Source organism: Dermacentor variabilis, chromosome 8 (genome assembly GCF_050947875.1).
Source record: "Dermacentor variabilis isolate Ectoservices chromosome 8, ASM5094787v1, whole genome shotgun sequence".
Classification (NCBI taxonomy): Eukaryota; Metazoa; Arthropoda; class Arachnida; order Ixodida; family Ixodidae; genus Dermacentor; species Dermacentor variabilis.
The window spans coordinates 16,278,028-16,303,448 of NC_134575.1; the positions used below are offsets into that span (position 1 = coordinate 16,278,028).

Sequence of the window (25,421 nt, forward strand, 5' to 3'; positions counted from 1 at the left end):
AGAAAAAGGCGAAGAGGCCGCCCTCAAAAACTAGAGAGAGAGAAAGCTTCGCTTGCCTCGTCAGCCTCCCTGCTGCCGCGGAATCCCAAACCGGCACTTGTGCATGCTGCGCCGGTGGCGGCTCGATGGTCGCGGCACCGAAGTTGGTATCACCCGGCCCGATGCGGAAAAGTGTTTGGAACGTCCGAATTTTGGCTCATTGTACACAATGCATTTCGGCGGAGGAATTTCACGAATTCGTATCACATCGAAATTTGTATCAGCCGGGTTCGTATCACCGAGATTCTACTGTATATTACCTAGAGGGAAATCTGGCGCTGCTGCACTGTGGTATGCATGGGAATGCCGGTATATTGTGACTTCGGATTGGCGTCGTTCTCTGAAAGCCAGGCAAGCACCGTTCCGTCTGTCACAATGATTAATTTTCTACTAAAACAGCACGTAAAAAGCTGTTTTAGCTTTATTATTACACAAAAACATGTTTTGTTTAACTATGAGAACTTGTTATTGCATGTAGAATTATGATACGTAAAATGTATCAGCGGGCCGCTAAACTGATTGCCGAGGCCTTTTCACCAAACTGAATTGTGGTATATGGAATAGTTTCTGATGAACCACACTGAGGAACTATGCCTATTTGACCTGCCATGCAGGTGTTTACCCTTGCCAGACTTTAAAAAAACAAAATATAACTACGTTTAGACTGTACCTGCTACCCCTGTTCTTTTAGGTTATAAGCAATCTTGTTTGCCAATACTGGTGCTGCTCTCCAAAGCCGAACAGGGACAAGACAAGCACTCTGCAAGACAGTGCTGGTGCACTGACAAGTGCACAATCACACTGTAAACACCAGTGTCTCCCAAAAACAGAAAGCAGGAAGCATGTTCCTCTTGTGCCCAAGCTATCCATGCTGTCAGGTGGCGCTAGCTTAGGGGCAGACCAATCATATTCTGCGTGGCTCAGTCTGTCATGTGTGTGTTGATGCGGGGAAGCCAAATGCCAGGCAATGCACAAGTCATGCAGGGAAGACAGACGTCGCGGGAATGGGTGGTGTGAGAGTCTAGCTGCCTCCTTGCACCTGTACTACTGTCAGCCGTGTAAAGGAAATGGTGATAGGTTTTCTGCACAGCAGTTTTTGACTTGACAGTGTTTTCACCTTCTTGAATGGTTGTCTGCGATGAAGTGTGCAGCTGGTGAGACCGGAGGGTCACACGGCACTTGCATGACGGTACAATAACTGTAAAAATATGACACATTAAAACCAATGCTATCCTAACTGCTGTTCTCTATTTCCTTTATCCTCTTCATTGATGCAGATACCACTTCATCCGGGAGCTTATCGACAGCAGTGCCCAGGGCCGAGAACGAACCGCAGAAAGCCAGCAAACGCAACCGCGGCCGTTACCGAGGTCCCCGAATGGCCCCAATCATCTAGGCACCTTGTGTTTTGTAGAGCGTGTTTTTAAGACCCAGATATTACGTTACATCACCCGACAGGGATCCTTGTAGTGCGTACTTAAAGCCAGCGTGCACGCCCACATTCTCTGCCACTCTTAACCCCGACTCCTCGTGTCCAACTTGGGCATCTCATTGGTGGATCCTTGGTGCTGTCTTTATACCCCCGGTGTTCTTTATTTTATTTTTTTATGTCTTTTTCCCATCGCTTCATTGTCTGTGCCCGTGTGTCTAATAGGACTCTCTTGCCAAGCACCTGTTCCCATTCCTTGTATGTCAAAAGGACTCGCTTGCTAAGCAAAAGTTTTACCCATATGTGTTCAGAACAACCTTACCCTGAACTAACTTGCAAGAGCGAATTCGGCTTGAAAATTTTGCTCATGAGCTTGTTAGCTTTGTCACTTAGCTCCTCATTTTCTCTCTTGTCATGGACAGTACAGCCATTGTGCTTTTTTTGTTTTTATGGAATTTCATTTCTCACACAATGTGACCTTTTTGTTTTGCCCTTGTGTAATGCCCATTGACTTTGACCGTTCCTTTTCTTCTTTTTCGACAACTTTAGGCTCGTTAAGCTTGCGTTGTTGCTGTAATGACTAGTTTGTTTGGCCATGATGCAACTTCTGACGTTTGTGTACTTCTTCTTGCTGGTTCTGCTTCGGCGGTTACTATTGAAGCACGGTGCGCTTTACTGCCACCAATGTCCTCTACTTGCACATTATTCAAATTAAGATTCGCGTGGCGTACGCTGCAAGTTTCAGTATTTAACCGACGCTTGGCTCAAATTGGGTTTATAACATTCTGCCAACTTTTGTGACGTTGACTAACGCGAATAAATGAAGGCTGCAATGAGTCGGATTCTCAGAGGGAATCGGCTAGTGTTGCACAGGATAATATTCAATTATCTTTGGATGCTCTGAAGAGTTTACCCATATAAACTCAATGATGACAAATGTGGAGGAAAGAGGAAAAGGACGAAAAAAAAACAACTTAAAAGAAACTTTAGGCAGTCGGGCTTTACAAGGTACCCTCCTGTGACTTCGTTGTCTTCGTGCTCTCAATTGCCAAATGCAAACATGGGGTTGAATCCCGAGTACAGTGCACAATAAGTTGCTTCGTCCATCGTAGGTTTAAGTACTGCTGGCCACTTCTTCGAGCCCATGCCACTCTCTTTTCTGCTCGCCACATTTAAGGACTTTATTTCTCTCGTCCTCGATACCCAAGAACATTGTTGTCATTGCAACAGCAATACTGGCTCCAAAGTGTTCGCATGGTTAATTGTGCGTTACATCTTCTGAGCGGTGTGACAGACAAGCAGGCGACAAACCCAGCATGACTGTGACAAGAAGCGGCTGCGTCCTACGATTACTCCATTGAATTTTTTTATGACAAGGCTTCAAGGTTGTCCATGTGACAATTCCTCCACGTTGATGATGGCACTGCCACAGTCACAGGGCATAAACAAGGATTCTACAGACTTTGTGGTATCAGCATAGGTATTCATTTCAGTACGAGAACCTAATAGTATATGCAACCAACGTCACATTTTTTGGACTCCATAGAGACCGCAAGAACGTCCCAGAAACCAGGCAGTCAAAAAAAAAGAAGCATGTCTTTAACTGCCCTTTCAGAGCCCAAATCGCCACAGCCACCCCCGAAATAGCTTTAAAGGCCTGCCAATACACATACTAGGCGTCTTGGTGCTCTTACTGCGACAGGAGACAGTGGTGGTGCGTGTGTATAGTTAAGGAACACATTTTATGTCCAGTGACAGTGGCCCCCTTACACTCTTGGTACGTTTACATGCTTCACTGCAATACATTGCGTATGCTTGATCGCATGACACCGCTGTACTGCGACGAAGCTGACTTTCAGGAGCCGGCATTATGCACCGTTTTAGGCCTTCTCCACGCTTCAACGACATCTGCGAAGATGTCAGCATCACTGCCAACATCGGCAAATCCTTTGAACATGGCACTGAACAGCAGGAACCTTGATCACAGAATGTCGAAGCACCTAGGCCTAAAAACGGCACAAAATGACTACTGCCAGCAGATTGGCGCTGGAGAGCGCTGGTTCGAGGCTGCGAGATAATCAAAATGGCGGCGGTTTCAATTAATGCCATTTCAGACCTGCAGTCATGATAAAAAGTCTGAAAAATTTGACAGTGAGGATGCCCACATATATCGGCTATATGCGGCAGTGCTGCAAAGGCATCTGAATTAGCGGGCATGTCCGAAAAATCAGTCAACTGTTTAAAATGATCTGTAGCTGTGAAAAAGGCATATTGGAGGCATAGAGAAGTTGGGAGTGATTCATTGCGAGTTAATTCCTTGAGCCTATAATTATGACAAAGTACTTGTACTGCTGGGTGGTGTCTTTCGAAGGTATAATTGGAGGTCTGTTGATGGTCTGTACTTTTTGCTTTGGACAATGTAACGGTTACAAAAAAGAGAATGCTTTATTGGAATCGTTACAGGCATAATTTGCATTATACTAAAAAGTCGTATCTGTGTCGGCAAGGTTGACATTTGGATGAGTTGGTATGGATTTGTGAGTTGGAATATCGTGACAGATGATAATGAAGGAAAGCTTATTTGCTACATCTGTTCAAGTAGAATATGATTTTTAACCCTTTAACTCCCAAATTATTTCTGGAAAAAAATACTGAATTTCCCACATTTTTTATGTAGTCGTAATTTTTTCTATGTCGTTCTGATTTTGCAGATATATTGATTCTTGATTTCATGTTCTTTCTGACCTTCCACTGCCCTCTAGCGCTGAAAATTGAAAGTAATGCTGATCGCTGACCATGACTTGCTATTGGCAATATTGCTACAACCTCCCTTGACAATAGCTCAGAATTGGGAATTGAAGGGTTAAGCACAGATAAAATACAAACTAGTATTGTTGCTGTCTAGCTTGGTTTGGTGCTTGCATAGTTTACGTTTCATCTGTTCTTGAACACTTTTGTTGTGTACGAGACCTCGTGGTGTCATTTTACTTCCAGCTTTCTTGTGCTACACAACTTGTCTTTTTTTTTTTTCTCATCTATTTTAACGACAACTGACATCGCAGACAAAGTGAGAATTGTCAGTTCCATCCTCGGAACTGCTGAAAGATTGCAGTTCTTGCTGACTCTCTACAATAGAATTCATCATCTGCTTTGAAGGGCTGCAGTCATGACGCACATGTATTAGAATGCAGTGCATTAGAAACACAACAAAGCTTTCTGTGTGGCAAAATGACAGTTTTCCTTTTCTGTATTTTATCGCAAAGCATTGGCGAGGAACCAATAGGGCCAAGATGAAAGCGCTATATTCCACATTGCTGTATAGAAAACCGCTGCTGTGAAACTATAATCGTGCAGCTGCAGAGAAAATGAAAGCTTATTTAACCGGCTCATTTAGGACAGAAATTACGGTTGTCAAGATTTTTGGGTTGTACAATATTTTAGTTCAAATCAATTTTTCTTTTTACAAGTTAGCTACGAGGATTAGGAGGTGGGTGGGGAGCAAGCAATAGTCTTGCCCCGTTTCTTGCTGCTGCATAGAAAAGTTATCACAATTTCAACTCCATAGTTGCTTGCGGCGCTAAAGGTGCAGGCATTGCATGTTGACAGATATTATGGATGTCCCGTGAAATTTCTACATCTTCCTGTCTACGAGTTGTCTTTCCATGCACGTGTACAGTCGGCCACAAAATGTCCGTGACACAGGTTCCACTGACAGATGTGAATTTCTACTCTGTTAAAATAAAATGAAGTTGAGCTGTATCGATAAGCTGGGCTTCTACAATACGGACAGTGCCACTCTAATGGCGAAAGCAGACTTGGCAAAAGAAGACACTATGGGCGGTAACAGTGCGTTCGTGTTCCCCCACCAGCTCGTCATGTGATGCAGGTTTTTAGGGTGTTTGTGCTCGGGCCTAGTTAATCGGTTACCCAACGAAAGTGGACTGCACTGTATTCTAAAAGAGCGAATGTCTGCAGTTGGCAAGATTAAAAAACTTTCGCTATTGCCGTTGTTTGCACCCCCCCCCCTCCCCTTCTTGGAGTGTTCTTTATTACAGGGTCTCTTACATTTCAAGATGTCTGTGCAGAGACAATTGTCCACCTTGTACCTGCTACTGGAACCACTGAACCCTCTTGATAGCATTATTTCCGCAGTTTACAGTGGCTTTGATTTCAAGATGGCATAAATGTATTGTGATGTTTCCTGTTCCTTTTAGTGTTAGTTATTTATCGGTAATTAATGAAACATACATTTTTGTTGGCTGATGTGAAAGATGTAGGTAAGATATGTATAGGTCAGTTCTTAAGATAATTAACATTTCACTTCCGTTGTTTGAGGCTACGATGTAAAAAAAACCTACATAACATATTATCTCTAAGGCATGATTAGTAAGCTTAGAGTAAGCAAATGAAATGTTAGAAGGCAGCTTTTCTATCTGACCATTATTAGCTGTATTACAGCCTATTGCATGTGGCAGAAAATTATCATCATCAGTCTGCTTTATGCCCACTGCAGGACGAAGGCCTCTCCCTGCACTTTCCAATTACCCCATGTCCTGCGCCAACCGATTACAATTACACCTGCGAATTTCATCACCCCACCTAGTTTTCTGCTGTCCTTGACTGCACTTCCCTACTCTTGGCACCCATTTTGTAACTCTAATGGTCTACTGGCCTGCCCAGCTCCATTTTTTGTTCTCTTCATGTCAGCTAGAATATTGGTTATCCCCATTTGCTCTCCGATCTACACTGCTCTCTTATCTCTTAACGTTACGCCTAACATTCTTCGTTCCATTGCCCTTTGTGCGGTCCGTAACTTGCTCTTGAGCTTCTTTGTCAACCTCCAAGTTTCTACCCCATATATTAGCACCGGTAGAGTTGATTGTGCACCTTTCTTTTCAATGATAGTGGTAAGCTGCCAGTCGGGATCTAGCAATGTCTTCCATAGTGGCAGAAAATGTGGCAATATAACTCGTGAAAAAAGAAAAGTGCTTCAAACATTTCGTTTTTTACTCTTTATTAGAGGTGGGTGAATAAAATTTCTTTAATATGAATAGCAAGTATCGAATCGAATGTTGAATAGTCGAACGCAAATGCATAAACCTATTTACAAAAGGAACGTTTATTTCTGTAGAACTAAGTACCACATCTGACTGGTCCAAAAAAAGACTGCCAACTATCAGGGATAAAGAATATGGCTTAAACAAAAGACCACTAATTGTCATTAAAAGACTGAACGACATCTTTAGAGCTTGGTTACAAACAGGCCTTGCAAGAATGAATGGCTGCTGTATGAAGTGCGAGATTTATGAAAATGCTAAATAGATTGTTGCCAAAAAGTGATCACAAGTTATAGAAAAAAGAAAGAAAGCTGCTGATGGACTTCCTTGCCATAAACACATGTAAAAGTGCCTGCTGCAAGGAAAACATCGGTAATCGTCATGTACAAGATTGAAATGCTGCATGACCAGCCTGACAGAAACACCAGATTACTTGCTACTTGCAGAACTCTTATGTTGTCATGCAAGCTTGTGCCTCAAAACCGATAACAAAACTGTCATTAGCAGACGGAGAAGAGAAAGAAAACATCAGCAGTCGTTTATTGCAAAATATTCAGAAATAGTACCTTTCTGAATACAAATGGTCGGTGAGGGATATTCAGTTCATATTTGAAACTTCAGATATTCACCCGCTTCTACTCTTTAGGCTTGGAAATACTTTACCTAGGGAACATTTTATCCTTTATTTTTTTTCTATTGTGACCTGAAACAATGGAAGAGTAATGTTATCTTGAAAACCAATTGACTTACGAAAAAAAGTAGTTGTCTAATTGACGCTAGTGCAAAAAGAAAGAAAGTCAAAAAAAGAGTGAAGCCTCATCAGTATTGACAGAAAAAAGTCTCGGCACCAGTGCCTACACAGTTAAGCCGATGCGTTCAGGTTTTTTTCTTTTTTTCCCTCGGTGTTATATTTAGCCATTACATATTGTTGGCCGACATTTGTTGCGTGTACCGTTGACAACTACCGGGTACAAGGCATTGGAAATTTGCTGGGAGTATATGGAAATGGGCGACATGGACACTCTTGCGAAATTACTGATCCTTTTTTTACAGAGGCGTGAATCTCATTAGAGGCTTGTTCCAGTCATTTACGGTCAATGAAAATAGCAAAATTTTTGGCTGTTTGGAACTGGCGTTAACCACTAAAGAATGTAAAACTACAGGTTCAAGCCTCATTACAACAACAACGAAATGCAGCATCGCTCATGCATGATGCAGCGCTGTTGTCACGCGTAATTGTGATTTTCAACTCTCCCATTTTGAATTGTCTTTCAGCAACAACACCCGAGATGAGATTAAAAAGTGATGGCACTGTCAAGGCTTCACGCATTTCCTTGCCAACGCAGCATTTTAGTCCCGAGACATGCAATGCCATTACCGTACAAGTCGTGACGATGGAAACATGCACAGGAATAGCAAATTAAAGAAGTTACTACTGACACACATTTTTCAAGTTGTACAAGCCATACCGCACACTTCTTGAAAGTGCGCCGCTTGGCAAGTATGAGCCGTGTTGGAAAACGTAAGATACTTAAATTTGATACTGAAGTCAAGTCTCTTGCTGCCAGACCTGGTGCCACTGACGTTCTCGTGACGTGACGCGAAGCAAAAATTTTTCAATTTTGTGTAGCAATAATGGCCAAGTACAAAAAAAAGTTGCCCATAACAGAAATTAAACGAGAGTGTTGTGTGCATTTCGTCCAGTCGTGCTTGCATACGGTAGCAGCAGTGAGCGCTGGAACGGAGCAAGCCGATGGCGTCTCGATGCGTCCACTTCTCGATTACCAAAACTGGCTGAACCATGATTAAAAGGGACATAACCAATTATTTAGGGTGCTCTGATATGCTTTGCGAGTATTAATTTTGGAGAGTGAAGAGGCTTTGTACCTTCTTATAACTACAAAAAGAAACTAAGTGGGCTTGACTAAAATGTGTCGGCACTTCTTTAATATATCTGTGTTGGCTCCGACACGTGTCGAAATTTTTGTTTGTTTTCTTGAGAAGAGTTGTGCAATATGTCAATACTTATGATGAATTACAATTGAAGACGGCTGCAGAGAGTGTGACCAGCGGTGCTGCCTTCTACGTCTCCGGCATTACTAGAACAAGAGAGTGGTAATTTGCTAAAACACTCCAGTGGCTCCTGCAGTGCCATCGGATCGTCCCTGTCCACCGAGACAGTTGGTGTCTCGTGGTCAAATCAATGGATAATGCACAGTCAAAGACGGAATTGCTTGTACAATAGAGTTCGTTTTTTGCAAGCAAGTTCGCCGAGGTGTACAATTAATGGAAAAAACAACTACCCACATGATGTCATCTGCTTTGGAAAGCCTTGATTGGGCACATATTTACAAGGCACTCTCATATGGCTTACATTTAAATTATAATCTAACAGAAGTGTACATTGTGTTGCTTTTATGGTAAAACATTTGTGTTAATCGTGCCAGAGAAATTTCGTTTTAACCGGTGTACCATAGTGTTGACTGCAGTGGCCATCTGAAATAATTTGTGCTCCTTTCACATAGTGTTTGTTTATACAAATGAAGAAGGAATAAACATTTCCAAACATTACCTGTATTGCATTGACTGTGTTTGTAAAAAAAAAAAACAAGAAAAAAAAACAAGACAATGATGGCTTTTGTAAGATGGTGTCGATGAGAGCCCAGGTGGGCTAACAATAGCAAGCACAGAGTTCATGCAAATGTTACGGGAGGGTATCCTGGTGACACAGTAGCTCAACCAATGTGTGAATGCCAAGCAGAAGGCAGGTTTTGCTTGGCTCGTCTGTGGACCTGGCTTAAAGATACGTTTCTGGCTTCTGTTACCAATGTATAATTTTCCTAGTTTTCTGGTGTAGCTGATAACATCGTTCTCTAAAGACAAGTGCACTGATAATTCAGAAGCAGTTCAGTTTGTCACAAAAATTTATGTGCTTTAATAAATGGCAATCTAATGCATTGATGGTACTAAAGCTAGATATGCACGACTGGCTGAACTGCAGCAGCTCGTGCCTCAAGCACCTAGCTTCTACCATGCCTATGTGCAGCATGTTTTGGCAGTACTGAGCCAAATCACACTCATCTGTGAAGTGAATTGGAAATCTGGTCTGTTTCATAAATCTAGCTTGAGCATCAGTGGTGTTTCTTAGCCTTCAGAGAACTTGTTCTGCGAGGAGCTTGGAAAACGGATCAACAATCACACTCCAAAGTTTACATTGAACTAATCAATGCCGCGTAAGGTATTCTTCACAAAATAACAGATTCGAAATTGTAGCCCTAGCAGCAGAGCAAACGACCATCGTGGGTCCATCATCAGAAAATTTCACGCATTTAGTTCGTTTGTAGCGCTACTTTAGTAGTGAGCGATGCCACAGGGATGGCCAAAAGCCAACTATTACAAGCCAGACTGTACAGAGTCCTTAAAACGAACCACCATAGTGGCAGCTCCAGCAGACACTAGGAACCCTCTAGTGACCACTCGTATGGAATCCTATGCGGGGTGAGAGTTGAAGTGCTCGTTAGGAGCCGTTTCTCAGCTCCTCTGGAGCAGGAGAGCAGACGGCACTCTCCTGCATCGTCTGCTCGGGGCTGTCTGGCTCTCCGTCGTCAAGGCACTCCTTCATCAGTTTTTTTAGCACTCTGGACTTCCTGCTTTGCAGATTTTTTCGTAGCACCTTGCAGGGCACGCACACTGTTCCTGCGAGGAAGTGCAACCGGGGAGACATTTGAATGTTTCACGAGTTTTGCCCACGAAGTGCGCACACTTGCGATCATACTATTTTCCTACATATTTGCTAGAGGGACCTCTTCCATCATATTGTCTACGGCAGCTGCAAGCACACTTCGGCCAATGTAAAAGTGAGTAGTAGTACAAGGGCTTGCCTAAACTTCATCCGTCTCGCTTCAAATGGCTTTGCGACCTTGCAAATTGGTCATTTCCAGCATTGAAAGTGAAACACTTCGCAACGATTACACATGTGCACAGAGACTAATTAACCTGCTGTGCTCATAAAGTTATAATTGCTGGCAATTTAACCTTTTAACCCTCAATCACAATCTGTACTTCTTATGGGAGATTATACCAATATCGCCAATGATGAGTTGCACTGCTACTACCACTGCCAAAGATGACTTACAGTTATCATTGAGGGAAAGCTGCCCTCAAAAGCAGCTTTTTTTCTTTTTTTATGTCTGTGTGTGTGGTTGATTGTGGCAAGAAACCAATCCAGTAATATGTTTTCAGAACCAGAATGACAGAAAAAGTTACGACTATGTAAAAAATAGGGAAATTTCATAGGTTTCTGCATATATAATTTGGGGTTAAAGTGTTAACACTGTGTAAAAAAAAAAAATTCAACCTTACAGTTTACACCCTGTGGGTTGCATGTTCGTCCCAAGCAGTGAATGTCTGCGTTGCTTGTCATTTCTTTCTTGAAAAATTTGCACTCGCTACTTTTCTGTAAAGAATGCTACATCATGCTGCTAACATGCATGCCTTTCATGGCCTAAAAGTACAGGGCGCACAGAATTAAAGAAAAAAAGAAAAGGCATGCTAAATAGATGGCAATTATTGCTATGGGTCAAAAATATGCCCCAATATGTGTAAACTGTCTTAAAGCATACAAGAATGTTTAAAGCCAGAAGCAACACAAGCCAAATCCATCTGCTAATGGCCATCATTCCTATGGTAGCTGAGTAATTGCAGCACCAGAGTTCCACCTAGTATTTCTTAAAACTTGATTTTTAGAAGAAAGCGAATGTAGTTCGCTTTCATAATGAAGGCAATTCTTTCGGACTCTCATGATTACTTGGACATATCTGCAATGGGGCCTGTTTGCAGCATGGGTACGTCACAATGTATGTTTTCTTTTTGTAATAAGCAGTTAAGATTTTATATAAATACAAAATTTACAGTATTTTTCTTTGGAGGAGTAGGTGGGTTTAACTGCAGTACTTTTCAAATCATAATGTTGGCGAGTCTTAACCAATTCACAGTTCAGGTTAACTCCTTCTTTATGGAATGTTTCTTTGGTAAGTGATACAAAAATGTCCATTTGTACACATAATAAAACGGTAAATGAAATAGGCTGCACAAATAAAAAACTAAAATGCTCCACAAATGCTCATTATCACGAACTGATATCCATGTCACACGGGTGCAAAGAAATGACATTTAATCACTCAAACACGGACGTACCGAAAGACATTAAAACTCAATGCCACTTGTGGCCATACTGCATTTGCCTAAGCTATTTGGCTGTAAAATGTACACTCACTCTCAGTGTTAATAGCTATAGATGACACAACGCATTTCAGTGATCTACAATAGTTTATAGGTTGACAATGTTCTTTAGTGCCATTTCTGGAACTTTCCCCTGCTAAATAACTGTTTTGGATAACACTACAATTGACAAACAAATTTACTGCATTCACTGCAGCTATTGTAACTGTGACGAAAGAGCACTGACATGATAATTGCGGGACCTGCTTTTTTTTCTGTTGACTCTATGATTATAGTAAGGAGCCTCAATTCCTTAAGAGCACCACAAATAATTACAACACCTTTTATGTGACCTTCTCAAATGCGAGCCAAGTTAAGAGTGTCTTCGGATGTGGAAAAGGTGACTGTTCACGTCACCAAGGTAGCCGGTCATGGGATTTCACAAACATCAGCACGCCAGTCAGTCCGGTTCAGTTGTTGAGGTCTATACAGTGGCCAGGTGGACTGCCAAAGTGGACTCTCCAATTTGGTGCTTTTCTTGGAAATCCAGGGCAACTTGCTCTCCCTCAACGTCCAGTTGAGTTCTGAATTACTTTCAGCAGCACAGCTCCGTGTGCAAGCGTCAGTCATGTCTGGTACGAGATCGCCACATCAGGTTTCAGTGACGTGAATCATCTCATTTTTTCGTGTCAGAAGCTATGCTGCACTTTGTGCGCTTTCTGAATGGGTGGCATTATAATGTAATTATCTGTTAAGCTCTTAAGCAACTGAGGCTACTCAGAGTAATAACTGTGTTGACAGCTGTCCGGTTAAGACTACAGTCACAGCGCCAGAAAGACAAGACAAACAGGAGTAGATGCAGAACAGGGGTGACCGCTTTGTCCTCCTTTAGATATAATGGCATTAAGTAACATAAAGCCCTAGACTCTTAATGGCATTGACCACATCTCTGTGGCATGGAAAAAAGACAATCAAATAATGTGTAAGGGTTTATAAATTATGCTTTCATCTAAAACGGCCAGCACAGATGGAGACAAGGCCTCCTGAAGAGCTTCGGCCTGCAAGCTTCTAGCAATGACCAAAGCCAAGTGGGAAAGCAGCAACGTTGTAACAGGATTTTTGATTGCGAGTCCTTCATGAGATGCCTCTGTCACCGTTTTGAACTTGCCCCTCTTAAAATCCATTACCTTCTTCACCCGATGGTAACCATCAAGGTAGCCAATGCTTCACCGAAATTGATGCCTGTCTGAATAACTGTGGGTGATCATGGAGGACGCACTGAATTTTTTCGTGACTCAACCTGTTAGTCCACTCAGCAAATATAATCGAGGTGACAACAGTGACAGGACGTGTATCCACTGACCAGTTATTTTTCCTGTTGAAACTGTAGCACAGCTTATAAGTGAAGATGAAGAAAGGGACACTTCAGTGCATTCTTCATATTTAAGTTGAGCTGAATTTTCAACAAGAATGCGTAACAACTAGCAAGTTTTTCTTGCTGCATCTAGTAACGTTAAGCAAACACAGTCAAAATCTATAACAGTAAAGAATGTGTACTGAGAGTGCACCTCCATCCAAGCAGCATTTCGTGTGTACATGCTCCAAGACTTTTTTTAGTTTCTTGTGTTTGATTTCGCAGTTTATGCACCTAAGAACCAAAGGGGGGGGGGGGGGAGGATAGAAGAGGAAAACCAAACGCACTACCACGCCCCAAATGCACGCACATAACCACTCGCACGCACAGCACATTTACGCACTCCCACCCATCGACTCGTGAGGCGAAGCGAAGCGCTGTTACCTTCCGTCTCAACGTTTCTCGTGCACTCCAGGCTGAACACGGTGCCCTCGTCGTTCTTGCCGATCTTCAGCAGCAGCTGCACGGTGATGCTGCGGCAGCAATCCTCGAACTCGCTCGGGGTCATCGCCCCCTTGCACATGTGTGTCGCATTCGCGTCCTGCAGGATCACCTTGGCCGCGTCCAGCGTCGTGACGATCGACTTGCAGCATAGGGTGCCCTGGAAGTACGCCTCGGCCACGATTTCCGGACCGTCGGTGCTCGTCGAGAAGCTGACCAGCTTCGGGTGCGTCACCGTGAGCGAATCCGGCGCAACCTTTTTCACGTCGGTCGTCGCAAACACCACTCTGTACGGGTCTCGAGTTCCGAGGAGGCACCACGCCACCGAAGGAAGCTCGATGTTTTCCTTCCTGAGGCGTTCTATCGTCAGTGGAGGTTCGCGGGCTGGTCGAACCACCTTAAGTTCGGGGGTTGGCCGAGCCCCCTTAGGCGTTTGATTAGCGGCGCCACTGGCGGTAGTGTCCGCGTCTTTGGAGCACGGACTGTCGGGTCTGCTGTCCTGACACACGGAGTCGTCGGCTTGTTGATCGCCGGACTCGTTGTCGCCGGGATCTTGTTGAAGCTGCTTCTTTTTCTTCGGAGGCGGTGACGGCGTCGCCTGTAGGATGGTCTTGACCACGGGCTCCGACAGTTGCCTGCCTTTGGTCGGCCTCTGCTTGGGCAGCTTCTTCGAGAGGTACCCGGGCAGGTCGGGAAGCAGCGTAGGAATGGCGCCTTCGGCGAGCCTCGGCTTGCCTCGAGGTATTCGCACCTCGGCGCCGTTTATGATGTGCACGTAGTCGCGCACGATGAAACGAGGGTCGAAGTGCCGCTCGCAGACCGACGAGAACTGGGTGAGCGGCTTGTCGAGCCGGCGCAGGTTGTACTGCCAGATCTTCCTCACCTTTGGGTCCTTGGGCGCGGTGAACATCGAGAACCGCGGCGCGCCTTTCTGACCTGTGCGACAGCGCGGCGCGTAGCAGAAGTTTTGGGCCCGCTGTTTCTTCGGCGTGCCGGCGGCGGTGTCATTGCCGGATGGCTTTGTTGGTGCACTGCTTGTGGTTGGTGTTGTCGCGGGTGTCTCGCTCATCGCTCATTCGCCTGGCCGCGGTGGCGACGCGGCGCTTTCCGACGCTTCGGAAGAACGCGCCAACGCACACATGAACTGACAACGGCGATGTACTAGTATGTCAACGCCTTTGGCAAACTTCTATACTTGGCGCCTCGGCGATCGCGAATTTATCCCGCTGTCACATTCAGTTGAGAGTTCACGATTGTCGGGCTACGGTGTATGATGACTGTGGCTCGTGTCGGATAGTTTATCGACCGATCGCGTTCACCGTAAAACCAAGCTCCGTAAGGCGAAAGTTAGTTTCGGTTTCAAGGAACATGCGCACCCCTAGCGGTTGCTTGGCGTCCTCAGATCTATACAATATAATATCCTTTATAATTATATATATATATATATATATATATATATATATATATATATAATGCGACGGTTAATGCCTCAGGGCATAGGCGGAAAGTTTTCATTTTGCCGGGGGGGCGAGCAGCTTTCGGCGCCTTATATTTATTTATTTATTGCACTTGAAGAAGCAATGTTAAAGTGAGAAAATACGGAGGAGGCAGCAGCCGCTGGTACTTCTAATACGCTTGTTCTATTGTCAGGATTTGCAGAAATAAAGCAAAGCATGAAATAAAATCCGTGCATGTCCGCGCCAACCATGATGCAGTAAGCTATCAGCCACAGTAAAATTTTAAGTGAAAAGGTCGAGACAAGTCAAAATAAACCTAAAATGATGTGCGACAAAACTCTGGCAATGACACGCTAGCGGGGGGGGGGGGGGGCTCAGCGCCCCCCGGCAAACTCCGGAGGGGGCTGGGTACCCGGAGCCTCCACTCCCCCCCCCCCCCCTTCCGTTGTCGGCGCATATGGTTAGCTATGTAAATATTTCTCATTGTAATTGCTTGGCGCTGGTGTGTACGAGCGATTTCCCAATGCTTTAAAGAATGAATAGAAGCTTGCAAGGTAAGGAAAGAGCGGAGCGTCACGGCGTTCTGTCCTTTACGTGGGCGCGGCCAGCGGCTACAATGGCCTCCCGTTAGGAGATCCTGGTAGCTCCTCAGGATTAAATAACGTTCGTTGTCTGTCTGTCTGTCTGTCTGTCTGTCTGTCTGTCTGTCTGTTGATTCCGCGCACTGTTGGAACCAATGTAAGCGAAGCTTTGTATGCTGTTTGCTTTGATTGACGATAATTAGCGGTGATGTTGACGGCTAAAGCTTTTCAACGTTTTGCCTAACACGAGAGTGGTGAGTCGATGTTACCATTACCATGGCGCACCATTGCTGCTTGTCCGCGTAGTCCACTGGACACACAGGAAGATGTATTAGCTTGAGACGTTGCGCGTCAGTGTTCATAATCTCTTGAGAGGGTTGAACATTATCATTGCCTCACATGGCACATCGCATCGTGGTAGCAGCGGTCTGCACCACGTTTCGCTGCGTATATAGCGAAGACGCTCCTGTTCCGTGCGACGATTCTTTCTGGCCTGGGTGCCCTCGACACGGAGTGCACGCTTTGGAGCCACTTTGCTGGCGCGTGCTTACGTGCTCCTTCTACACACGCGAGCGCACTGTTGAGACGCCAGCTTCAAGCGCCCTCTTCATGGTGTGGACGAATGCAATGTCAGCACTATCACAGCCCAGCACCTGCATTTCTGTCGCATAGGAAAGCAATCACAGCACGGGCCATACGCATCCAGGCCCAAAATGGTCCTGGTAGCCATTGTGGGTCCCGGATTTAAGATATGTTGAATTTGCAGCATTATACCTTAAAATTACGTGCTCCATCAGCTTCCCCAGGCGAGAGGTAAAGGGAATAGGTGGAAGGTTTTCCAGGTTTAGTGTCTTACCCGGCTTAGGAATAAAAATTACCCTAGCATGTTTCCAACATAGTGGTAGTGCCTCAGGCGCCCATGTGTTTGTTTGTTCCGGAGTTCAGTAATGGCTCTAATGGATTTGTCATCTAGGTTACGGAGTATTTTGTTGGAAATTTGATTCTCTTCTGAGGCGGCCGTTGTACGAATGTTATTTAAAACGACACATACTTACGCCTCGGTGATGTCTTGGTCTAGTTCCGTGTTAGTATGTCTGGAGTACTCAAGTACTTGTGATGAGTATTTGTATGCGTTTAGGTATCGATTTCAATTTTTGTATTATTTCCTGGTCGTAGCCCGGATATTTAAAAACGAGTCGACGCATTTTGTTGCGCGATGCGCTTTTGGCCTGCTCATGGATCTAATAAGTGCCTGAGAAGCTGCCAGGCGTTTTTATTTCCTAGCTGTCCGTCGAGCCTGTCAAATAGTTGATGTCATTCTGTTTGGCCAAGTTGCTTGGAATACTCGTCGATATCCCTGTCCATTTTAGATAGTCAGTGTTTTGGCTACTGGGCGTCACCGTGAGGTTCCGCATAAAGTCCGACAAGATCGTCGCCTCGCGCCGTTTGTTGTGTTAAAAGTTAAATTATTGGGTTTTACGTGCCAAAACCACTTTCTGATTATGAGGCACGCCGTAGTGGAGGACTCCGGAAATTTCGACCACCTCCGGGATTCTTTTAACGTGCACCTAAATCTAAGTGCAGGAGTGTTTTCGCATTTCGCCTCCGTTTGCTGTAACTGCATGCAAGTGAAAGCTAGCGACGGTGAGCCGGTGATAGCGGCTAAATCTCGCGCACGCAACGGCGGAAAGCGGGGAGGAAGCGCGCCGCCTTCCGTCGCGCGCGCGGCCTCAGGGGGAGGGTAGGGAGGAGGAGAGGGGAGGACCGTTCTACTCCGAGGGGACCGTTCTCCGGGCGGGCTGGGCGGCCGCGCGACCGGCCTGTACGTTTTATACTGAAACGAACGCAACGGGTAACAGAGTTCGCTGTGCGCGGTGTTTACGTGACTTGGTTCGCGTTGATGAGAACGACAGCACGAAGGTCAATTCGCTCGCTGCTGCTGCCGCGTTTCCTCACTCCAGCGTTTTGACAGCGAGTTTGTGCGGTCGTTGAGTGAGATATGTGTTACGTTTGCTTGTGCGCGCGTGACACGATGGTTGCTGGTTTAGCTGGTGTGCGTATGTTTGCAAGTTTACACGGCCGGTAAAACTACTATTTTTACTTCATATGACTGTCCACTAATTTACTATCACAATAGATGTTTCGCCTTTCGATCGAAGCGTCGATTGCGATAGCAAATTAGGGACGCAGCAAAGGTCAATGACTACATGGACTGAGGAGGCCATCCGCCTTGGGTGAAGAAATAACTCTCTCTCACCAATTCGGATTATGAAACGTTTGTTCTCTCTCTCTCTCTCAATCTCTCTGCACGCTTTCAGTCGAACAACTGGAGCTCTATTTTCAGTTTCATAGGGCCTTCTTAATAAATATTTCATCAATAAACGAAGCAAAATCGCACAGGAAACCGCTCTGCGACCTGCAGAGCAGCATAAAAGTAAACGTCTGCCGAGAAGACCACTTGTGAAAACCATTTAGTGAAGCACCATGGGCTCCCAACCATCACACTACTTCTCGCTGCGCAAGAATCCGCTGAAGAACCTGCGCTTGCAGGTCTAGTATCCTTGGCTATGCTGCCAGTTACGCTCTACATGCTTGTCCGCTTACCAATGGTATGCTTCATACGTGCGCTTATGCAGTGGCATATACCGTGCCACTGCGACGCTGTGCCACTGATACTGAGTCACTGTATGATACTATTTCCGAGAGCTTTTTCGTATGGCTCGTTCAAGCGCTTATCCGATATGATCTGAAGCTTTTCTTGTCAAGAATTAATGAGGTAAACGCATTAGCCGGTTGAGACATTCAGCACAATGTAGAAGTGAACAAAAAGCTGTCTACGTTGTGTCGGCACGCGTGCGAGCTGTGTTGGCTGTGCATATGCATGCAAACACTGAGCAATAGGTACTATACGCGCTTATTTAGGAACATGTCATTTCCTTTTATAAGCTTAAAAGACCGTGTTCAGGGGAGCATAAACGCCCGAATGTTCGTGCATAATTGTACGTTCATAAAGTGAACGAGTTCTGGTTGCTCGAACCTCGTCTGTAGCAGCGGAAGTTGCTCCTGTGGCGAGCTTTTGGGTGTGAACGTTAACAAAGCGGACGTGATCGAAATTCTTCGGAAACTTTTCACTGCGTTCGTGATACAGACCGCCCGCAACCCGCAACTAATATACAGTTGTCAAAAAATATGTTGTGTGGCGGGACACGATGTTTGGCGATGCCTCTGAATGCTCATCGTTTATCTACGAACGTCTCTGATGAGGATACATATTCCATGTAATTTAACGCAGAAATGGTGAAAAAAGGAAGTGTGAATGTCATTGCCGTTACAAAACCTATACACCTCCACTTATAGTAAACCGTTTAATCTTAACTGCCTTGAAGACGACTCGGCTCCTCGCCGGAAATGGCAGATGTGCGTTCCCATTCCGTCCGTTCGATGGGCGTATCAGTGCGTGTTTGTGGCGGGGGGGGGGACATACTGTGTCCACCCCCAAAAAATATGTCTGCACCACTGCCCCCTTCCACCCACACATCTATGCTTAAAGTATATTTTGTAGCCAATTTGCAGAACGCACATTCTCTCTGTTGTGAGTTCCCATATGATAGAACCGTGCGCGTAAAATGGTTACGCATTTTAAGATAGGAACAAGAAGACGGCCACAGACGTCGCGGTCAGAACCCGAGTGTGTGTATTGTTGAGCGGCTCCTCAGAGCGGATGTCCAGCCTGCAAAACGTCCGCCACCTTGAGGTACTGCCTGATGTGCAGCCAACAGTCGTGATTCAGCTGGTCGAGCTGAACGCCGGCGTCCGGCAGGCTGCAGCACTCCACCCTGTCCTTCACTACGCGGACGGCCGTCATGTACGCGTCCAGGCCGGAAATGCTGTTCAGGGCGCGCCGGATCATCTCCTTGGCTCCACTCTCTCCGACTGCCGCTTTGTCCTGCAATGTCTCCGCGAGCTTGGGGTGTCGCGACACCAACTCGATGGCGCTCGCGCAGTAGATGGACCGGTCGTCATCGAGCACGAAGCGGGCGGCTCGCGCCACGAGGCTGCGGTTGCGCCTGGCGACGTCCACCACGACCTTCATGTCCTCGTCGCTCCCGTCGGTGTTGCTGAGGCAGATGTTGAGCAAGGTGTAGTTCCTCGCCGCCGACGGTGCGAAGAGCCTCAGGAAGTGACCGCTGTTGGCCGCCGAGAGCGTCAGATCGCGAAGATTCGGACTGCGCCGAACGCTGTCGGCGAGCAGCCGGCAGTCCGCGTCGCTCAGCCGCAGCTGGCGTAGCGTGAGCTTGCTCAAGTTTGGCTTGGACGACACGGCCTTGATCAGGGGACTCTCGCTGCTGTCGTGCGGCATGTTCAACTCGTTGAACAGGCTGGCGTAGAAGTGCACCTCGACTTCCCTGAGCTGGTTGGGACCGGCCAGGTACGAGGCCAGGGCGTTGAGCACCGAGTAATTGAAGGTGTGGTCGCTGAGGTGGACCCGCAGTGAGGTGAGGTGGCCGCACGCGCCCAGGACGCGAAAGGCCGCGCGAATGTTGCAAGACGCGGCCCGGAACCAGTGCGAGTAGACGGTGACGGCCTTGACTTCCGGACACGCGGGCAGCTTGGACATGCTGTTGGGGCTCATGTTGTGGTCCTTGATGAGCACTCGGTCCGAGAGGCCGCACTCTCGGATCATGCGGCACGCGCTCTCGACGCAGCCCCACTCGATGAGTCGGTGCACGGTCACCCGCCTGACGCTCGCGTTCTCCGCCAGGGCCCGGAACAGCATGCGGCACTCGTCCAGGTGAAAGCCGAGCAGGTCCAGCGTCAGGGTCTCGAGCACGGTGGTCTTGGCCAGCCCCGTCAGCCAGCGTCGAACGCTGCGAAAGCGGTTGTCCGGCTCGTCGAAGACGTCGTAGAACATGGACCGGTCCCACCAAGGGGGCAGGACGACGCTCAGGTGGCGCAGGGTGGTGCTCCACGCGAGCACCTCGGCGAAGATGTCGGTGCCCTCGCTGCCGCAGGGCACCATGTCCACGACCAGCTCCTCGAGCGCCGTCATGGCGGCGATGGTGTTGACGAGCCTCTCCAAGTCGGGGGCGCTGCAGAAACCGACCGATCTGAGAGTGAGGCTGCGCAGGATTCCCTTGGCCTTGGCCAGGTAATCGGCGAAGCCCAGCGACGTCTCCGTGCCGGCGAACGTGCACACCGATGTCCCGACGGCGAGCTCGGTCACGGTGTCGTTGCACATGAGCAGCGTGATCAGCTTGGACACCTCGGAGTCCCTCAGGTTCAGGTCGGCCACGTTGAGCTTCCTGAGAGTGGTGCCCCCTACTCGGCTGAGAGAGAACGGAGGCAAGGGCACGCTGTCTATGGAGTGGTGGTGCCGCTTGCGAAACTCCAGCTCGTCCACGCGTTCCATCGACGTGACCAGCTCCAGGATGACGTCGAAGAGGCCCGGGTTGTCCCGCGGGATGTCGTGGAAGTCGTAGACGCGCAGCCGCTTCACGCCCACGCTCTCTTTGATAGCTGCCAGCAGCACCTCGTACCTTGCGACGTCGTAGTCGAGCTCGACCAACGTGACACACCTGTTTACAACGGTTACGGAAATTGGGCGAGTTTGGTACGTATTCGTAGTTGCAACAGAGAAATCACCACGAAAAAGGGTGCAGCAAGAGAGGGACAGAGAGCGAAAGAAAGAGGGAGCTTGTCTGGTCAGTTTATCCGGCGCAGTGACTTAATGCCTATGGCGTCGCGTCGTTGAGCTCGAGGTCACTGGTTCGATCCCGGCAGCATTTCGGTTGGGTTGAAATGCAAATGCGCTCGCGTACTTCTTTTTTAAGCGCGCTTTAAAGAACAGCAGGTGCGCAAAAGTAGTCCCCAACTAACGTGCCTTACAACCTAATAATGGTTCTGGCACGTAAACCCCCAGAATTTGATTTTTTTTTTACTCCTGATCCCTCTCTCTGCCTCTCTGTTTGCGTACCTTTTCGCGCCGCTTTCACCTTTTCAGCAGTGGCCTCCGAGATCGCAATGGCTCACCTTGGTGTGATCCCAGGGGCCACGTTCTACCGCCAAAAGAATACGCACCTGTGCGCCTCGCACAGGCGCCGAAAGAGATCCGTGGCCGCGCGGCTGCGAGTGCCGAACCTCATGGGAGCCCTCCACGGGTGCACGGTCACCTGACGCGGGGTCAGGACCAGCCGGAGCTCGCCGATGCCGTCTTCCTCTTCCTCGCGCAGCTGGAACCCGATGTGGGAGAGAAGCTGGTTGCACGCCTCGAGGCGCCACAGGAGCTGGCAGACCGGGGCGCTGTCGCTCCTGGTACAGCGCCTTCTCAGGTCGAAGCGACACGCCCCGGTGCTGTCGCGGTGAGGCCGAGGCCGAACGTCGCGTTTGTCCATTTGCTGCCCGCGCTGTGATCGGGTGAGGCGTCGCTTGCTACGCAGAATAGTCGCCGATTTGCGGCTGTCGGTCAACGGTCGTCACGTTAGAGGCTGTCCCTAGGAGTTGTCCCAAGTCTGCGCAGCGTAATGGCAAGACTGAGGCGGAAGTACTTGAGAGAGAGAACACTTTGTGAATACAGGCGATTTTTAGTTAAGCAAAGCTTTCTTTGCCTCTTCTTCCCGATTTGCGAGTGCCGGCTGCTGCTGTTCTGCTGGTTATACAACTTCAGCCGCTGAGTATGCCCATCTCGGCATGTGACACTGGGTACAAGAATATTGTTGGCCAATCACCGGAATGGGCGTGTGCAGATGGGTAAGTGCTCGAATCAGAACAAGAGGCAAGCAAGAGGCAAGCAGCGAAGAAGTCGGCAACAGAAAATCGAAGAAGTCGGCTACAAAGAAGCGAAAAAGATGGCAACAAGAACAGCCGAGTGTAGAGAAAGAAGTGAGCGGAAGGGGACCAAAGCGTGCACTGGGCGAGGAAGAAGTGCAGCCTAAGTAAGCATAAAAAAGAATTCTGCACTTACTGTAACCGATTGTTAGATGTGCATGGAGTGTCCGACAACTTCTTTTTCTATAGTGTTGAACACTTAAAAATTTGCACGTGGCAGATGGCACAAATTCCAATCCTTGAACTGGATCGCTCGAAGTGACGAATATTAAGTGCAGGGAAAAATCGAAAAGCCTAATGGACAAATTAACACAATTTTGATTTTAATAATCACTTTAGCACATTTAGCAACTGAAGCCGGCGAGTTCTCAAGTTCTTCGCCGTTACTAAAACGCTTATAACGCTCCGAAGCGCCCGTGTATACAAAACCCGTAATTAACACACGCTTTAAGCTTTGCCTACACATCACCTGACCTTTGTTTTCATAACATGAAAGTAACGCCTATGCCCAGTGCATTGGAGGCACGTTAATGTCACCCTGGTGGTCAAAATTGATCTGGAGTCCCCCTCTACAGTGCACCTCATAATCAAATCGTGATTTTGGCACGTAAAACTCCAGAACTCAATGCATAAAAGTAAGACGCCTAGCCTGTTCATTGAGTACACCGGGAAAACCTGCAACGTTCCCCGTATTAAGCACAAAAAAAAAAACCTCAGTGCCCTTCCACTCTGTGAAGGATAACCAGCGAAGCTGCATGTGTATGTGGGCCCCTTAATGGCGAACTGCACCTCTTCCGCGGGTCGGCCCGGCTTAGCACTATCTTCGGTATCGGCCCAGGTATGGGGAGTGCTTAACGCCTGCGTCACCTCTGCAGCGGATCGGCCCGGCATTGTGCTGTCTTCGGGCTTTTTTCTCTACACGGGGACATGATAGCGGGGAAAGTATCCCAACAGCTTCGCTATAAAAAGGAGTTTCTAGTATTTATTTGCAACACATATATACTAAGCCAGAGACGTTAAAATTTCTGATACTATCCCAAACATCAGTCCCGTTTTGCCGAATGTGAACTAGACATCACACACAGTTCTGTATACTCTGGGAAACATTGAGGATAATGGCTGCATAACCCGTTCTAAGGAAGTTTTTACAAAGCTTGTAATTAAATCACACGATTGAGGCTTAGCCCGCACATCGCCCATAAGTATCCTACACCTTGTCCATTGAATTTAATGAAATTCTGCAGTTTCACGTGCCAAAAGCACAATTTGACGTAGCGGGGGACTACATGGGGTTCATGAGAGCATATATATGTATAATGCATATGTGTTTGCATGTATGTTGTTGTGCCGAATATTCTGTAGGCGGTGGGGGGGGGGGGGGGGGGCTGCGGGCCTCGTCAAGCTGCTTCTACTGGAGCAGCTTTTACTTGCAGCCTCCTCCATCAAGTAGATGGAAATAAAGTTATTCTATTCTGTCCTATTCCACTGGTTAATTTTGACCACCTGGGCACCTTTAACGTGCACCCAATGCACGGCACGCGGGCGTTTTTCGCATTTCGGCCCCTTCGAAATCCGGCCGCTGTGGCCGAAAAATGAACCCGAAACCTCGCGCCTAGCTGCTCAATGACGCGCAGCCACCAAGCCGCCATGGCAAGGGCTTGAAATGTTCATCAGTGGGCGTTTGTTTGAAAGCGAAGCTGTTAGCGCGACTACACGAGCGCAATAGCATTATGCAAAAAAGAAGTGAGAAGCGAGTTCAGCTTTCTATCGTTATACGCAATGGCATCTTCGCTGTAAAACAAACGCATTCTCAAGCACAGTCCAAGCCGTGGAAACCTTTAACAACGGCCTCTGTTATTTTTGTTGCCTTCTCTGATCGCGTGAACAATGTGAAGATGCACCGCAGTATGAAATGCTTGTTAAGCATTGAATACTGCTGCGAACTAGAGTGATACACAGCGCGAGGAGTCCAAAACGAGAGAAAGAGAGAAGCTTACAGGAACATGGTGGCTTAAGTGATCAACAGTGGAACGAGACATGTCCCTGAAGCCAAATTTTCGACAAGACCTTGACGACGGCAAGTTCGTTTGTCGGAACGTTGTCTTCGGCGACATCTCTTGACTGGCCATTGTTTATCACAGCGGGAGGAGAAGACACCGGTACTCACGTCTTGTGGAAGACAGGCGTTCGTTGCACGACGATGGCTTAGCGGTGTATGCGTACGGTCGACCAACTTCCTTCGTTTGCCTCTGCAGCGTTTGTAGGACAGATTGCGGAATGGCTCCTACAAGCGCGAACCTCCTGCTCGTTTGCTCGTTCCACAGCTCGTGCCACAGCTCGCGCTATGCCAGCGCCCACGACGATGGCAATGCGTGCTCTGCTGACCTGGTCTCAAGACTTCTTTTTGGCCGCTTGTTCCTCAGTGAAATGGCGTAAGCCACTCTGGGGTGATCGGCCATGAATTATGGTGGAGCGGGGGTTCAAGAAAATAAATATGGTTCAGTAGTGGAAGCGAGGAGGTCGTTGTTGTTGTCCGGCGAAATTGTGACTCGTACCCACTGTAGACGTCACTGCCGAAACGGGAGAAAAAAGAAAGAACTCTAAATGCGTACGCAACAGCACGAGCACGCGCATAAGTTTTCAGTAGACCACACACGCAGGTACGAAACATGCTTTTTTTCTTTACATATCTTTTTTTATATGCCGAGGCGTCAAATTTCTCTTTGAGCGAGAAAGCCGGCGTCTGTCATCTGTGGCAGCGAAACGGCACCCATTGTCATTGGCTGCGACGCCACGTCACGACCTGTGCCTCGACCAAGCAGAGAGGGTGAAAGAGAACACCTGCTGAAACGCTAGCGCGCCGGGTGTTGCGTGAGGGAAAGGGCATCGCCGCGACGCCACGTCACCCTCACTCGCGACACGAGCGCTTCTCGACGGAGCAGAGCCAAGGATGGCAGA

At 47.3% G+C, this 25,421-nt stretch overlaps 3 protein-coding genes across 3 annotated transcripts in view; 1 reads left to right on the forward strand and 2 right to left on the reverse strand.

Annotated features, from left to right (window-relative positions):
• The window catches only part of GTPBP1 (GTP-binding protein 1), a 36,280-nt gene extending 27,184 nt beyond the window's left edge, over positions 1-9,096 (forward strand). The window contains exon 12 of the mRNA XM_075701248.1: positions 1,317-9,096. Within this exon, the coding sequence (XP_075557363.1) occupies positions 1,317-1,435 (119 nt within the window). The 3' untranslated portion in view covers positions 1,436-9,096. The remainder of the gene's footprint in view (positions 1-1,316) is intronic.
• On the reverse strand, positions 8,792-14,910 carry LOC142589704 (uncharacterized). The gene is made up of 2 exons (XM_075701253.1): positions 13,544-14,910; positions 8,792-10,221 (listed from the first exon to the last, which is right to left on the reverse strand). Exons 1-2 carry the CDS (start codon positions 14,667-14,669, stop codon positions 10,043-10,045), a joined length of 1,305 nt encoding a protein of 434 aa, XP_075557368.1. The 5' UTR covers positions 14,670-14,910; the 3' UTR covers positions 8,792-10,042.
• A 3,885-nt stretch (positions 14,911-18,795) lies between these two features.
• Positions 18,796-25,044, reverse strand: LOC142589705 (uncharacterized). Its single transcript, XM_075701254.1, has 3 exons — positions 24,631-25,044; positions 21,717-22,147; positions 18,796-21,214 (listed from the first exon to the last, which is right to left on the reverse strand). Exons 2-3 carry the CDS (start codon positions 22,028-22,030, stop codon positions 19,351-19,353), a joined length of 2,178 nt encoding a protein of 725 aa, XP_075557369.1. The 5' UTR covers positions 22,031-22,147; positions 24,631-25,044; the 3' UTR covers positions 18,796-19,350.
• Between the last annotated feature and the right edge of the window lie 377 nt (positions 25,045-25,421).

Bases quoted from the DNA above. Each gene is read 5' to 3' on its own strand.
- LOC142589704 (XM_075701253.1), bottom strand. From the start codon at position 14,669: ATGAGCGAGACACCCGCGACAACACCAACCACAAGCAGTGCACCAACA. The intron at 10,222-13,543 runs GTAACAGCGCTT...ACTTCCTCGCAG, and splicing joins GAGAAACGTTGAGACGGAAG to GAACAGTGTGCGTGCCCTGC.
- LOC142589705 (XM_075701254.1), bottom strand. From the start codon at position 22,030: ATGGACAAACGCGACGTTCGGCCTCGGCCTCACCGCGACAGCACCGGG. The intron at 21,215-21,716 runs GTGCGTATTCTT...CGTTGTAAACAG, and splicing joins CGCCTGTGCGAGGCGCACAG to GTGTGTCACGTTGGTCGAGC.